This window comes from Aspergillus fijiensis (genome assembly GCF_003184825.1).
Source record: "Aspergillus fijiensis CBS 313.89 unplaced genomic scaffold BO72scaffold_15, whole genome shotgun sequence".
Taxonomy (NCBI): domain Eukaryota; kingdom Fungi; phylum Ascomycota; class Eurotiomycetes; order Eurotiales; family Aspergillaceae; genus Aspergillus; species Aspergillus fijiensis.
Window position 1 is genome coordinate 380851 of NW_024468991.1, and position 16051 is coordinate 396901.

Below are 16051 nucleotides of genomic sequence, written 5' to 3' on the forward strand. Positions count from 1 at the left end.
GGGAGATCAGAGAAGCCGAAAGAGTAAATTATACTTAGGATTATAGAACCCATTGATCCGATTTATGAATTGGATAGACTATTCAGAGCATAGATGATTATTTCCTATGACTGGAGTATCAGTGATACATCAGTTGTGGTAAATAGTGTTTTGTTGTTGGTGCTTTTATATTCATTTTTCTGGGTCTACAAAGATTGCAGTAGCACAATAAAACTTAGGAGAAATCCACTCAGACAACCTCACACCATTGTTTGTTTTCCATTCCTTCGTAGCCCGACACACTGCACAAAAAGAAGACTATTGCGATCATAGATAATCGACTTCGGTGATGGCCGACATATGCGGAACAAGGGAGTTGCATAACCGCGACTAGCAACAACTAGAGAGTAGGTCGGACAAGGCACTTATAACTGTAAATGGAAGTCTACTGATGATAAAAAAGAAAGTACTGACTATACCCTGGTCAATCGGCTGACATATACCTGATTCGAGACCGGCATTTGCGTGACCAACCCCTCGTATGGGCTCACCGGAAGTCGGCGATAAGCCGTGCATGGCAGCATATGGCATTATCCGCAGCTTCAATCACGTCGCTTTCAGCAACTCAGGATCTAGTATCGGCAACGTTCCACAAAGCCAAGCTGATAAGCATGTCGCGATAATGCAGCGACATACGAACTTCTGCGGGGTACGGGTGCTATGTCCTAGAGTTTGTAGGCAGTATAGCGAGAGTCTCAGAAGATAAGGTTAGAAGAGGAAGTGGGATATAAGAAGTCATCGTCCTCACCTCATGCAAGTATACTCAACTTACTCAATCAACCAGATCACATCCGAATCCAACAAAAAGGTGTCCTTCTTCCTACCATGGCTCCATCTCTGACCGAAACGGCCGCCCATGTCGTTCCCATCCCCACCAAGGCATCACAAAGAGAACCTGTCCAAGCGACCGGCGCACTCGACGCCTACGACTCCTTCGACGTGACCCCCATCATCGGTCGCGAGTTCAGCAATGCGAACCTGAAAGAATGGCTGCGCGCCCCGAACTCTGATGATATCCTGCGAGAGCTCGCCCTCACCGGTACAGGATCCTCACATCTATAAAAACCTTCCTTGAGTCGCTTGTTGACCGAAAGATGGAACAGTATCCCAACGCGGCGTGGTCTTCTTCCGCAAACAAGACGACCTCGACAACGACCTCCAAAAGGAACTCGTGCAGCGGCTGGGCCAACTCTCCGGCAAGCCCTCCACCTCGGGACTGCACGTCCACCCGATCATCAACGCGAGCCGGGAGCACGGCGACAAGGACAACGAGATCAGCGTGATCAGCTCGCGGGCGCGCCAGAAGCTCTTCAAGGGGTTCGAAAAACGCCAGAGCAACAAGCGCGAGTGGCACAGTGATATCACCTTCGAGCCGATTCCGAGCGACTATACGATCTTGCGGCTGACGGAGTTGCCGACGACGGGTGGGGGTGAGTACAACCTAGCCCTGAACCGGATGAGGTGCTTGCTTGAATCTATCACACGAGACTGACCACGACTTGACAGACACCCTGTGGGCCTCCGGCTACGAGCTGTACGATCGCATCTCCGAGCCTTACCAGAAATTCCTTGAGGGGCTCACCGCCACCTACGCGCAGCCCGGGTTCAATGAGATCGCCAAGAACAACGGTTTCGATGTGTTCGTGGGCCCGCGGGGTGCCCCCGAGAACGTCGGCGAGGTCCTGCAGGCCACCCACCCGGTGATCCGCACCAACCCGGTGACGGGCTGGAAGAGTGTGTTTGCTGTGGGCCACCATGTGCAGAAGATTGATGGGTTAACTGAGGAAGAGAGTCGCCATCTGCTGGACTGGTTTGTGAAATTGATTGTCGAGAATCATGATCTCCAGGTTCGGTTGCGGTGGCAGAATCCGAATGATTTGGGTAAGATGCTGCCTTTCGGATCCTTACTTTGATGTTCAAGGGAATGAAGTCGCTAATAAGGCTCATATACACAGCGATCTGGGATAATCGCAGCGTGTACCATGCGGCTACCCCAGACCACGAGGATTTCGGCCCACGCACGGGGCAGCGTGTGGTGGGGTTGGGGGAGAAGCCGTATTTGGATCCGAGCAGTACCGGAAGACGTGAGGCTCTGGCGAAGACTGCGTGAAACCAAGAGTTTGCTTTTGGTTGTGGATAAATGCTATGTGCGATGTGGTAGAGGCTAACAAATGTCTGTGTTTCATTCACTATGTAGCATCAGCGGATTGTGAAAATCGTGGCGCGTGACCAATCCAGCGTATTTTGTAGGCATAAATTGATCGCTTGACATGCTGTAATCTTTCTTTACGACAACAAGGCTGCTTGAGCTAATCGAAGGATCCTCGACTGGTGAAGTATCAAATTCTACAATCTCAGCTCAGCACTAACCCAAGCCTAGTTTGCGCTATATGATTGCGTAACCTAGAGAGACATTCTCGTCAAGCAAGTCAATTAGGCATGTCATCGTACCTTTTTCATTGTATTACAATAATATCCATATAAGGGTTGTGAGGCACAGCTGAACGGTGGAATGCACTCTATTAGTGCGGTCGGGTAGGGCGTTAACATGAGGGACTTATGAACTTAGGGCTATTTAGCATCTCTGCGTGCCAGACAGAACTGCTTAGTATATTTTATATCGTTTATAGATTTACGAGCAGAGTAAAATTAAGATGATAGGTTATGTAATTGGATAGTGGCATTGAGCTACAAAGGCTGCTTATATCACTGCTTACCTGGAAAGCGCGACAACTTCCTCCTCAGGAGGCTCGGCTGAAGTACAGAACTAGAAGACCGTTTGCTTCAAACCAGAAGGGCAAGATCTCAAAAGTTGTCGTCAAACCACGAGGCGACATTCACCAGGAGATAGACAAAGGCCGATCCCAGAAAGAACATCTTGATCGACCCACCGACAGTGAAATTGGGCCGGCAGGGGTAAGTCGACCAGAGATAAAAGCCCAGGCTCGCAAATAGCGAGGCAAGAAGCAGCAGTCCCCGATCCTGGTAGTAACAGCCAATCTCGGAACTTTTATACCAGTCGTAGCCTCGGTACCAGTAGCTCATAATCAACTTTTGGATAAACCACAGGATAATCTGGAGGACCAGAAAGCACCACATAGCAACACGCACGGTCACCTTCTGGTCCAAACAGGTTTTCTTGGTCGGGAACATTCTGGAGGTCCTGTTCTCCTGCAGTGGGATGTAGCTCTCCCGATCGACCGTTGGGGTTTCGAACTTCATTTTGGTAGGTGGTACACGAGTGATTCTTGCTAGGTCGGATTATGACTGGTCTTTCTCGGCTTGTCAAGGATCGTTCGCAGGGTGTTGACAATTGCCTCGAGAAGAAATCTTACATGGGTTTAAATAGACCACCGAGATCGAGATGACGCATCTCATCTAATACTGCCTTTCTTTGTCGGCTCTGCCTTTCCACCTAATATTCTTTAGTAGCCCCTGTGGTATACTGAGTAACAATAGGATACTGTCCTCAATTTACAAAGGGAGATCAAGCAAGTAACAATAGTAAATTGGATGCACAATGAGCAGCGGATCAAAAGTTTTTTGATGTTGTGAAATCCCTGCATTTGTCTTTGTCTGCACAGAAGAGTCACACAAAGGCTGGCCTGATACCTAACAAGCAATCAATTGAAGGATTCCCTCAACTCACTTCAGCTCAATCTACGCCCCTGTCCCTGTTTGTTGTTGGAGAACAAGTAATTTCTTGAGCTGACCGGGACAACACGTCTTGGCAGCTTCGCAGAATGCCCCCATAGACAGGTGTCAGATCATCAGTATCCCTCAATACCGTTAACCAAAGATTCCCTCAGTGAAGTCCACCTAGGCTTGCCATAGAAGCTTTGCAGTAATTCCTCAGCGCGCTTGGAGGGCACAAGGTCAAACTTCTCCTTCACTGGATCGTAGGCATCGGGGATTTGGTTATTCTCAGGCCGTAGCTCTCGGAGAATCGTCAACACCTCGGCCCAGTTGTACGGGGCTGCGGCCGCAAAGATGCGCTCGGATTGCACGGCGGGGTCGAGCAATGCAATGACATGGAGACGCGCCGTATCCTCCACATCAACATACCAATCTAGAGATAACCCGTTAGTTGCACAGTCTTAATATGAGAAGATAGGCACCGGGAGTTCTTACGTGGTGGGATCATCTTCATGACAAAATCACTTCCATCGAGCAAAGTACGAGTGAGGCGCATCGACGTGCCTTGATGCTCAGGGAATAGGATTGTGCCGAACTAGAACGTCAGAAACCGAAACTGATCTGGTTAGATGAACATACATTAATGTTTGGGAGAACCGTGTTCAAGGTGAAATGCGGCTTGCGCTCCTTCATCCAGTTCCACGCGTTGCGCTCAGCGGTGACCTTGGCGGCAGTGTACACAGTGCTGGGCTTCATATGGTCTGGAGTGTCGGAGTCCCAGGCAGCCGCTACTGCAGCATCGTTCCAAGTGCCTATACATTGTCAGTGAAAGAGCGGCAAGCTGTCCAACATGGAAGATGATGCTCACTCTGGTCCACAGTCTTGCTTGGCAATCCAAATGCATCATCCATCGCAAGACATGCTGCATTCACGGAAGAAGTAAGAATCACTCGTTTGATGGATGGCGCCTTTTGCGCGGCGGTCAAGACGTTCATTGTCGCTGCGACTACCCCGGGGATCACATCGTTTGGGTTGGGGCGATAAGACATGTCGGAAGCCTTGTTCAAGAAAGATTCTATGTAAGTCTTATTTCTGACGCGAGGAGTAGGAGCTGGCAGATATGCCTACCACGTGGACAATACCACCTGCATCTTGCACCACGACATCCAGAGCTCCTTCATCTTCCAGTCGGGGAACGATCGCGGTCTCGAACCTGCCGGGGCCGTACTTGGTTTGAAAGCCCTCAACAAGCCATGGCTTCTCCGAGCGTACAGTGCCTCGCACTCTATAGCCTTTGGCGAGCAAAGCGTTGATCACTTGGGAGGCGATGTAGCCGTTGGCTCCCGTGACCACGACCCAAGAGTCGATTGGTAGGGTATAGTCGGTAGAGATAGTCATGATGGTGATAATGGTGATAATGGTGATAGTGATGATGAGTTGAGGCCAGAAATGAGCTGTTTTGAACACTTTCTCAGTCTCAAACCCAGGGTTTTTATACTCATTGTTCTGGCACGATGAGGCTATACCCAAACGGTACGAGCGTAAGAACTGACGATGTGGCCAATCAGAGAGGGTGCTACGGGTGCGGGACCGACCGCCGATCGGAGCCGACCTCGGGGGCTCTGGCTTTCCCTACCATTTCACACCGCACTACCCCTACTCCTACTAGATCAAATACCACGAACAAGCTCACATATAAGCGACAGAATGCACTGCTTTGCAACCTGACAGTCCCTACACCCTGCTATGAACTTCTTCGTCTATATGATCACTCTAGCCACCGGAGAAATCACACCAAGAATCCATGCCGTCCACTAGCATCTGACTCAGTGGTTGCTGGCCCCATTCGAATGTCCTCACTAGCACTATAGCACTGCAGTATCTTGCCGAATTCAACTCCCAAGGAAGACCATCTCCAAATTCGAAGTTCAAAACTCATGATCAGCTCGAATTTCTCTCTGGAATGCCTGCTCACCCCTATTCTCATTCTCAGGCATCCACCCACCGCCCAATCAGAAGCATGGAGGAGGTAGCCAGCCTTGCGGCGACGGCTTCACCCGCTAATCGGACGCCGTCACCATTAGTACTGCACACTAATGGGTTTAGTGAAGGATTATCACTACTATAACTCACCAACTATCAGCTCGCCGCGAAACAAAGGACTGTTTTAACTCTCCGGGTCAACTCACGTGATGCCGACCGATATCTCTCCGCGTCGCCCTCAGACTCGTGATTCCGCTTCTACTAATCTGACCACTCTGATGATCAGGCAAGCCAGCTCATGGATCCTTCTACAGTAGCCAAACCCACGGTCAGAAACGGCAAACCAAGACAGAAAAGATGGTTTCCGCGAGTGAGAACGGGCTGTATAACTTGCAAGTACGGATCACCGAACCGGATAGTCCCGGACAGTCCGAGTCGCATATGCCACGTAGGCTAACCGTTGACAGAATCCGTCGCATCAAGTGTGATGAGGCCAAGCCAAGGTGAGAAGCACAGAGTCACAGGTCGCAGACGCATCAATCCTATTGCGCACATCTCGTCTGACACCCAGCGTGTCAATAGTTGTCAGAAGTGCGTGTCGACTGGACGCCGCTGCGACGGGTACGAGCCGATCCGCACGCTACCAGTGATGGGAATGCCCTCCGCCTGGGACTTTATCTGCGATGACTCCACAGAACTCGACAACTTCTCGTTCTTCCAGTCCGTGACCACTTCGACACTAGCGGAATTCTTTGACCCCGGATTCTGGTCCGATCAGTTGTTGCGGTTCGCCCACCATTATCCGGCCCTCTGGCACGGCATGACCGCTCTGGCCTGCCTGCATCGAGACTATGTCGGCCAGGATGTTCGCTTCACGGCGCCCGGAGCACGGGAGATTCGCAGCAGGCGATTTGCATTGAAACAGTACAACAAATCCATCCAGGCGCTGTCGGAACTGTGCTCCAAGCCCGTTCTAGGTTTGGAAGATCGCATCGTCGTGCTGGCCACCTGTGCGATTTTCTCGTCCATGTGCGTCTTGCAGAGCCAGCAGCACCAGGCGTACATGCACATTCGCAACGGGCTGAAAATCATCTCTGAATGGGAGTTCGACTACCAGGAAGTGACAGTGTGCGGAGACTATGTGGCCGCCAGTATGCTGGTCCTGATCTTTACTCGCCTCGACTCCCAGGTCATTCCCTATATGTTTGCCTGCGACGACGCCACGACGTGGATTGACCGTCAGGTGGTCCCACTATATGCCCATGCCACATTCCTTACTCTCTTTGACGCATACGTATCTATCGAAGCGATTTACAATGGTGTGATGCGGCTGATGTGGAGGTTCAACAAACGGGGCGCGAATTATCGCCCCATCCCCCTCCCAGACCGCGAGGCACAGCTGCAACTCTTACAGGCGTGGGACCAACAACTGGCCATTGTTTTGGAGACGTTATCGGCAGAAGCCCGGAACTCCAAGGCAGTGGACCTACTGATGGTGCGCCGGACTCTGGCCGGGCTCTTCTACCATGTTGATCTCGCTCCCGGCGAATTGGCCGCCGACCTTTATCTTGCGGAGAGTGTGGAGCTCGTGGACCGGGTCGCGCGGATCCTGGGAGATGGGGGCAATGTCCGTCTGCAGCGTACCAAGGCAGCGTACACTCTCGAGACTGGGATAGTTGAGCCTCTGTTCTGGGTGGCTGTCCGGTGTCGCGAGCCGCAAGTGAGACGCCGAGCGCTGAGGCTGCTCCGACAGTATCCCCGCCGCGAGGGTATCTGCGACGGCATTGTGGCGGCGGGGACGGTCGACAAGCTGATCGAAATCGAGGAGACAGGGTGCCCCCGCGCACGTGGTGATCCAGAGAAAGCAAGTCCCTGCAATGATGGACAGTGGGTGTGTGAGAAACATCGTGTCTCGACGTGGGACTTCGTTCTGCGGTCCGAAAGCGAGGTTGCCGTCACGTACAGGACGGTGGAGGACTTTGCTCTCGACCGCCCGGGGACAAAGCTGTTGTATTCGTGGTGGTAGACCAGTATGTTTGGTCGTTGCATCAGCGATTAGAAAATAGACAGATTGATTCAACCTTGCTTTGGTTTGTCGGCCGTCTTACAGAGGCAAGCCTCGACTTGAATGCGTCCTTGGATGACAAACTGTCATCGAAGAATATTAAGCCTTTTTCGGCTTCGCCGTAACCCTACATCACTACACCCAAGCCAAGAATCATTATCATTCAAATAAATACTTATCTGCCTTGACAGCCGACACACCATGGATTTCGGGTGCTGTCCTCCGTGTTGCTTCAAAGAGCACTATATTTTCAAAGACAATAGCACCGGCTAATGCTCCCACGAGCCCCTCCCTCGCTAACAGTATATATCATGCACCATTCGCAAGATGCATGCACAAGCGGTAACGCGACAAGGATTAAACAGGAAAATAGAAAGACGGAGGAATCATCAACCAACTGTCGGGCAGACTCCGATTGACGAGGATTCTAAGCGAGAGGGGATCTACAGGGGCAGGCCTCAAAAATCCGCCGTCCGAAACGCTCCCACCTCGGCAAACCAGCAGCCAAGCCCTGCTTGTGAACATGGCTGCAGATCCACATCAACCGAAGGACGTTGGTCCCTGACTATATTTCTAGCCTTATCAAGGGTCTGGCCAGTCAGAAGCCAACCAAGCAGGGTCTGGGAGTGAATATTCCGTTTGATCCGTCCCCTGGTGGAATACGAAATAAATACGGAGCAGGGCCGTGGCCACCCCAATTTCAGGACGGTCGGATTCATTGAAATTTAGCACAACACCCTCAGCCCCAGGAATGGTGTCAGGAGCAAGATCTCACAGATCCATACCTTCACAATGCGCTCGGTAGCCCTACTACTGGCCGCAGCCCTCCCGGCCCTAGCCACAAGCACTGCCAACAGCGACGCAGTAGCCGTGTGCGAGTACTTGCATACCACCTACCCCCAATACACCGTCTGGGATCCCACCGGCCCCGATGCTCTTCAGACCTTCTGGAATCAATCCTACTATACGAACGCGGTGACCGAGTACTGGAACGGAGTCAACGCGGAGAACCGACCCGCCTGCACCTTCTTCCCCGCCAACGCGCAGCAAGTGGCTGCCGCGGTGCAGCAACTGAACCAGCATCCGGACGCCCCCTTTGCCCTGAAATCCGGCGGCCACAACTTCAACGTCGGGTTCTCCAGCACCAAAGGTGGCGTGCTGATCTCCTTCCACGAGAACCTCTCCTCGACCACCCGCAACCCCGACGGACAGACCTTCGACGTCGGGCCCGGCGCACGCTGGGGCGATGTCTACGCCGTGGCCGAAAAGACCAACCAAGTGCTGGTCGGCGGACGACTGGCTAACATCGGAGTAGCGGGTTTCACTCTCGGGGGTGGATTGTCCTACTACTCCGCCCAATACGTACTGCCCCTAGCCCTAGAACCCCGTTGCACTATCTACTTCCCACCCAGAACGCCCAACCAACCCTAAGACTAACCCAATACTAGGGCCTAACCTGCGACAACGTCGTCAACTACGAAGTGGTCCTCCCGAACGCGACCATCGTCAACGCAAACCGCACCTCCCACCCAGACCTCTGGTGGGCCCTGCGCGGAGGCGGGAACCGCTTCGGGATCGTCACCAAATTCACCTTCCAAGCGCACCCGCTCGGGGACGACGGCAAGATCTGGGGCGGGGTTAAGGTATACACAGCCGATAAACGCACCGCCATCTTTGAAGCCCTAGCGGAATTCATCCGCGACTACCCGGACGCCAAAGCGGCGGTGATCCCGACCTTCGACTTCGGGCTGCCGGGCGCCCTCATCTCCAACCCGATGCTGTTCTTCTTCTACGACGGCCGCACACCCAGCGCCGGCGCATTCGCGGGACTGGACAAGATCGAGGCGCTGATCGACGGCACCAAACCAACCACTTACACCGAGCTGACTAACGAGGCCGGCGGGGCCAAGATCTACGGGATCAAGGCCGCGGCGCGCGTGAACACCTTCCCCAACCTCGACCCGAAGAATCTGTCCTCCCTGCTGGAGGCGCACTGGTCGACGTACCAGTCCATGATCCGGAATGACTCCTCCCGGGATCTCGATATTCAGATCGGCACGTTCACGCCGCAGCCGCTCTCGGTGCGGATCGCCAACGCCTCGCAGGCGCGCGGCGGCAATGCCCTCGGCTTGGACCCCCGCCACGGCGATAGGTTCTGGGTCGAGAATGATCTGATCTGGGTGAATGATCACTGCAACGAGGCGTGTCCCGGGTATTTGAGGGAGGTTGCGGATCGCGTGAATGTCGTGTTCGATGAGACGCTGCGTGGGGCAAAGCCCACGAATTACCAGTCCGGGGATGTGGATTTCATTTCGTGAGTTTTCCTTTTCCGGTGGAGTCTGTGGGTATTGGGAAGGGGACTAATGCGATCGATTGAATGATGCAGGGTCAATCCGTTGTTCATGAACGATGCGGCAGATTATCAGGATGTGTATGCCAGCTACGGGGCGGAGAACCAGGCGCGGTTGGAGCGGATCGCCAAGGCGTATGATCCCAACAGGTTCATGTTCCGGCAAGGGGGGTGGAAGTTCTGAGTCTTGGTTAGGTGAGGTGTTTGTTGGGATCATCCTGCATTAGCTTCAGGGTGTAATCTTGGGTTCTGCACTCGTGACGAAAGAGAACCCAGGCTAAGAGGGTGAGAATGAAGGATTCTGCTAGGGCTTTGGAACTGGTTTTTCAATGTTGATATTCATCCATGGGGAGAGAGATCGGTTTTCATAGGACCGGTAGATCATTTTCCAATAGCGTATCTCCAGCTAATTACTGCGGTTGCTTGCTCCACGATCCTCTTTTCCACGATCCTCTCTTCCACGATTCTCACTTCCCCTCTCGTCGGGCAAAGGACCAACCGTATGTTGCGGAAGAATCATCCAACAGTGTTTCTAGCCATGCTCAAGCAATTGATTGTAATTCTGTATGAAGATTCCTCAGCCATGAACATTTTAATCCAAGACCAAGGCAAATTACCTGCACAGTAAGCAAGGGGCGAGGCAGATCTCGCAGCAGCTGAAGATACCTTTCCGGTTCCCTCTGCAGTAGCTCACGACGGCCAGATCCCGGGCCCGGTGACTGTGTTTTACTCGTCCGAACCTTGGTTTGGCTTCTTCAGCGACGATGCTTCATGAGCCAGGATCCGCTCTTATCATGTAAGGTGGTTCTGAACTTGCGAGTCGGTGAGCAAGGCAGGGAGGGATGGGTGCACTTTCCATTGCCCTAAGCCGGGTACTGCCTCTCTCCCGGAGACGAAACCGTGGCAAAGTTCTTTACTCTTAAAATCTCAGTAAGCTGGTGGCGCTGTTGTGGATTCAATACCCGCAAGATGTTATCAAATCCAGATCCAGTCGGTCCAGCAAAAAGCCATGGCCTTCGAGAAATATTCACGGAATTCGAGGGGGTGAGGTTTCCTCCCGTGCCCTCGGATTCGTATCGGGCGTCACCGGACAGCCATGCTCGAAGAGTTAGGTCGCTGGGAACCTCGACGGGCGATTCCCATGATAATATCTTAGCCCTGCTCTGCCTGAGCTGGGCCACGGTGCTGTCGTTGTACACTAATGCAAGCGACGTGCTCTTCGGGTTGATCGATGACAGCCACGGGACTGGCAAAGGGTCGGAGGCGCTCGTTCCCTGTCGCCTGCTACTGGAGCCGGAGGACACCCTCGCCGCCGCAACGGCGAAGATCGCTCAATTCCAGGATCTAGTCCCCTCATTAGAGCAGATCGGTCTGACCGAGCTGCGCACCATGAGCCCCGACGCCGCGAAGATTGGCACTTTCAACAACCTGCTCGTTATCCGGCGGGGAGCAGTTGGCAGTCGTGTTACGAGCTTCCTCGACCCAAATGGCCATCCCTACGCCTTGACGATCATCTGCACCGTGGAGTCTGACAGGATGTCGAACCACGCGCAGTTTGATCGTCATGTTTTGGAAGAGTTCGTGGTGGACTCGATGCTGGATCAATTGGCCTCTGCCTTCGACTGCGCGCGGGATGGTAGCGCCTCGCAGGTCCGAGAGCTTCGGGCGATTAATCTCAGCGATATGCAGAAGATCCGGGATTGGAACGATCGTATCTCCCTCCCGGAGAAAGGAACTACATGCATTCATCATCTCGTCGAGCGCCGGTGCCGGCAGCGGCCGTCGGCCCCCGCCGTGTGCGCGTGGGACGGCGAATTGACATATGAAGAGCTGAACCAGCGAGCCTCTCGTCTGGCACGCCAGCTAGTGGTGCACCACGCCGTGAGACCAGACCGGCTCGTCTTCATCCTGACGGACCGGTCCATGTGGACGACGATTGCGGTGCTCGGGGCCCTCAAGGCCGGGGCGGGCATCGCGTTCCTGGACCCGTCTCAGCCCACGCATCGACTTGTCACTATCTGCAGCAAAGCAGATGCCCACTTGATCCTGTCTGTTGATAAGCATGCTTCTAAGGCCAGGCATTTGGGACCTCCTGTGGTGACATTCGCGGAGATAGACAGCTACCTTGTGACAGACAACGAGGAAGAAGAATTCCACCCACCCACCATGCAAGGCCATCATGTCGCCTACGCAACTTTTACATCCGGCTCCACCGGAGAGCCCAAGGGTGTCCTGATCGAACACGCAGCCTTCACCTGCAACTACACCCGGTATTGTGAGTTATCGGATCTGACAAGTGATTCCCGGGTGCTGCACGGCGCATCGTACGGATTCGTCGTCAGCATCCTCGAGAATCTCCTGACCCTTTCAGTGGGCGGCTGCGTCTGCATTCCCTCCGACTCGGAGCTACAGGAATCCGTCGCGGCCGCGATGCAAAGATACCGCGTCACCTGGACAATGATGACGCCCTCCGTGGCCAGGACCATTGACCCTGCCGCAACCCCATCTGTAAAATCGGTTTTGCTGGCAGGCGAACCGATGGGACGGGGTGACCTGCGCCAATGGGCCGGCCATGCCGCTGTCTACAACCTGTACGCGCAGTCGGAGTTTTGTACCGCCATTACCTTGGCTAGAAAGTCTGATGCTGAAGGGGAGGACGGACCTAGTACCCTTGGACCGGCTGTGGGTTGCCATGCTTGGGTGGTGGATCCCCAAGATCATGATCAATTGATGCCCATTGGGGCAGAGGGGGAGCTGGTTGTTTCGGGTCCCTCAATGTTTCGAGGCTATGTAAACAACCCCGACCAGACGAGCGCAGCATTGATCGGGGATCCAAGCTGGATGCGACCGCAAGAGATCGGAACGGGCCTGCAGCTGCTCAAAACAGGCGATCTGGTCCGCTACAACTCCAGTACTGGATCACTGGAGTTCCGCGGCCGCAAGGGCAATCGAGTGAAGATTCGTGGACAGCGAATCGAGCTGGGAGAAGTCGAGTTCCATCTACGCACACACTTTCCGGGCTCCGGGAATCTGGTCGTCGATCTCGTGCATCCCGTTGATGAGAGTGCTGAGCAGCATCTGATCCTAGTGGCCTTTGTCCTGACGAGCGCAAAGGAGAAGATCCAACGGAATGCCACCGCCGTCTTCGGGGCACCGACACCGGAGTTTCGTCTCCAGGTACAACGTACCTTGACAGAGTTGCGCAAGGTCCTTCCAGGGTATATGGTTCCCTCGGCCTTTGTGGCTGTCACAACCTTTCCTCGTACCGTATCCGGAAAACTGAGTCGCGCTGCTCTGTGTGAGGCCGCGTCGGGATTATCTCGAAAGCAACTGGCCAGCTATACCACCGCTCCGAAGTCCTATCGGTCGCCTGCTACGGAACCCGAGCGCGTGTTGCAGGCCGTTTGTGCGGAGCTGCTGGGCCTCCACCTGTCCTCCGTGGGCATGGACGATAACTTTATAGATCTGGGGGGTGACTCTCTCTCTGCCCGGCGGCTGGTGGCCATGGTGCGTGCCGAAGGCTGGGGCCTGTCCCTTGTAGATTGTCTTAGCGAGCCTACTCTGAGCCACCTGGCACTGCGCGTGCAGCAGCCAAGCTCAGACGACATGGACCCAAGCCCTCCAACAGCTGCCCAAGACCCGTTCGAGTCAATTAAGGAAGAATTCCTCCGCAACCTGCCCGAGGGCCTAAACCCGGACCTCGTCGAAGACGTCCTACCTGCCAGAGAAATCCAGGGTCTGTATTCCCAAGAAGAGATCCAAGACTATCTTCTCTGGCAGCTCACCGGCCCGTTCGATACAAGTCAACTGCGTCAGGCATGTGAAGCCCTTATCCGAAAGCATCCGATTCTCCGAACCATCTTCCTCCCATACCAGGACCAATGCATGCAGATCGTGCTGCGCGACATCAATCTCCCCTTCGAGGTCGTGCATTCCACTAGTGGGAGCCAAAGCCTGGATATGATCGCCCGCTCGCTCGCAATGCAAGACCGCCAAATCCGGTACCAGACCACTCAGCCCATCGTCAAATTCACCCTCATCCAAGCCCAAGACAGCCACAAAGCAGAGCCCCCTATTCTAATCATGCGCCTCAGCCACGCGCAGTACGACGGCCTCTCCCTTCGCCCTTTACTCCACCACCTGGCGAACCTCTACACCGCTACGGCGCAGCCACTCCGCACCGACTACGCAGACTACACCCGCCGATGCCGGCAACTCCGCACCCCACAAGCCCTAACCTTCTGGCGCACTCTCCTCGAGGGATCAATCCTCACAAGCCTCCACCTTCCCCAACCCTCCCCGGACCCATCACGGCCGCACCCAGCAGAAGACAAAACCCTACACCTCACGCGCACAGTCCCGCTACCCTCCCCGCTACCGCAGGGAATCACAACAGCCACCCTCATCAAAGCCGCCTGGGCCGCCGCGCTACACCAAGAGACCCACTCCCAAGATATCGTCTTTGCCCAGCTCGTCAACGCCCGGGACATCGACCTCCCCGACCTCGACACCCTGATCGGGCCCTGCCTGAACATCATCCCCGTCCGCGTCGGCTTCCCTCCTTCCCCGGCTACTCCCGACACCTCAAAGAAGGGGGCGCATGCCCTGCTTACCACCGTGCAAGCCCAACACGCCCACTCCCTGGAATATAGCACCTGCCAATGGCAAGAGATCGTCACCCAGTGCACTGATTGGGCGAGGAATGGTGGAACGAGTACAGTGAGCTCGATCGTGCTGCACGAGAACTTCGACGCCAAGCCCGAGGTGGATCTGGGTGGCGGGCGGAGGTGGAAGATGCTGTCGCCCATCCTCTCGAATCCGCCGGATCAGACCATCTTTTTGACGACGTGGCCCGAGCGGGATGTGCTTTCGGTGATGTTTTCGGTGTCGAGTCGGTGGGTTCGAAGGGAGGATGCGGAGCGGTTGGTGGAGCGGTTTTGTGGGAATTTGGCGGGGTTTGGGGGGTGAATCGTGCATGGCTTTGGGGCTTGGTGTATTTATCTCAAGTGCTTCGGGTTATGTTCTGGGGTTCTGATGTTGACTGATGTGGTTTGGTCTGCGATTTGTGGGTGCGGGAGTTCCCGGTGGATGTTGGAGACGAATTTGGAGTGCTCATCACGCTCTAATAGCTTTAGATATCAAAGTCAGTTAAGGAAAGATCATGTTCACAAAACGAATACCTCTTGATACCGCCTCAACAGTTCTGTTTACACGGGTGGGCTCTTTTGCTTTCCACCATAGTTCACACACCTCCAACATTCAGCCACGCCTTCTCCATGGATCTTTACGGAATGACATCTTATCAAGCTCTTTGACAGATTTCCAAATCACATCATGTCTTCTATGGAAGCATCTAATACTCTGCTTAAATTCTATCTTCCGAGAAAGCTCGACTCAGATGGTCTCCCTCCCAGTTCTGGTATTAGGACTCTCATATAAGACGAGGCCTCATGGTCTCGAGTCTCCAAGAGAGGAGACAGTGTCTCCACTTTCTCCACTGCATAGACCAAACTTCCGTGGTACGCCGGACAATCTGAAGGACAACGTATATTAGAACCGCAAGGAATACCCGTGGACTGCCTTACTCTGACGCGAACAGCAAGTCTCGGCGAGAAGACTTGGGGGAGGAAGACACTATTCCCCCCTTCCATTGGTAGGAGATAGAAAAGATGAATGGGCTGTAAGATCTTAAAAGAAACAACTCGTTGTAGATAGCGGCAAGGCCCGTGCCGGGAGGGAGCCGGAAGGCGTTTTTAGCAAGAGGTGACATCTTTCCGCATACTATGTGGATCCAGTTTGATTGAGTTGATTTTTCTTTCTCTCTTTCTTTTGGGGCGCGGAGCTACGGCACTAGCAAACTGGTACATGAGTAAGTATACTATTGTACTGCACAGTAAGTTAATATGCAGTACTTTTGTCTGGTCCGAATTCCGCTAAATGTCGGCAAAGTGATGAGCCGCTTACACTCACAATTTGCC

At 53.9% G+C, this 16051-nt stretch overlaps 6 protein-coding genes across 6 annotated transcripts; 4 read left to right on the plus strand and 2 right to left on the minus strand.

The window, feature by feature from the left end:
• Positions 1–864: 864 nt before the first annotated feature.
• BO72DRAFT_457510 (TauD/TfdA dioxygenase family protein) lies at positions 865–2149 on the plus strand (the record flags this gene model as incomplete). Its single annotated transcript, XM_040946342.1, has 4 exons — positions 865–1078; positions 1143–1469; positions 1546–1920; positions 1995–2149. The coding sequence occupies 4 exons, from the start codon at positions 865–867 to the stop codon at positions 2147–2149; spliced, it is 1071 nt and encodes a 356-aa protein (XP_040802933.1).
• A 695-nt stretch (positions 2150–2844) lies between these two features.
• On the minus strand, positions 2845–3261 carry BO72DRAFT_494764 (uncharacterized protein; the record flags this gene model as incomplete). Its single annotated transcript, XM_040948494.1, has 1 exon — positions 2845–3261. The coding sequence occupies one exon, from the start codon at positions 3259–3261 to the stop codon at positions 2845–2847; it is 417 nt and encodes a 138-aa protein (XP_040802934.1).
• A 383-nt stretch (positions 3262–3644) lies between these two features.
• On the minus strand, positions 3645–5117 carry BO72DRAFT_401011 (putative aldehyde reductase). The gene is made up of 5 exons (XM_040942168.1): positions 4804–5117; positions 4544–4733; positions 4315–4487; positions 4171–4270; positions 3645–4108 (listed from the first exon to the last, which is right to left on the minus strand). The coding sequence occupies exons 1-5, from the start codon at positions 5071–5073 to the stop codon at positions 3810–3812; spliced, it is 1032 nt and encodes a 343-aa protein (XP_040802935.1). The 5' UTR covers positions 5074–5117; the 3' UTR covers positions 3645–3809.
• Positions 5118–6018: 901 nt separating this feature from the next.
• BO72DRAFT_446687 (uncharacterized protein) lies at positions 6019–7905 on the plus strand. The gene is made up of 3 exons (XM_040944354.1): positions 6019–6054; positions 6126–6161; positions 6241–7905. Exon 3 carries the CDS (start codon positions 6308–6310, stop codon positions 7682–7684), a length of 1377 nt encoding a protein of 458 aa, XP_040802936.1. The 5' UTR covers positions 6019–6054; positions 6126–6161; positions 6241–6307; the 3' UTR covers positions 7685–7905.
• Positions 7906–8479: 574 nt separating this feature from the next.
• Positions 8480–10401, plus strand: BO72DRAFT_401013 (FAD-binding oxidoreductase). Its single transcript, XM_040942169.1, has 3 exons — positions 8480–9085; positions 9172–10037; positions 10110–10401. The coding sequence occupies exons 1-3, from the start codon at positions 8516–8518 to the stop codon at positions 10255–10257; spliced, it is 1584 nt and encodes a 527-aa protein (XP_040802937.1). The 5' UTR covers positions 8480–8515; the 3' UTR covers positions 10258–10401.
• Positions 10402–11267: 866 nt separating this feature from the next.
• BO72DRAFT_344191 (acetyl-CoA synthetase-like protein) lies at positions 11268–15032 on the plus strand (the record flags this gene model as incomplete). Its single annotated transcript, XM_040940645.1, has 1 exon — positions 11268–15032. A coding segment is annotated over one exon (3765 nt), but the record flags the coding sequence as incomplete, so codon positions are not given.
• Between the last annotated feature and the right edge of the window lie 1019 nt (positions 15033–16051).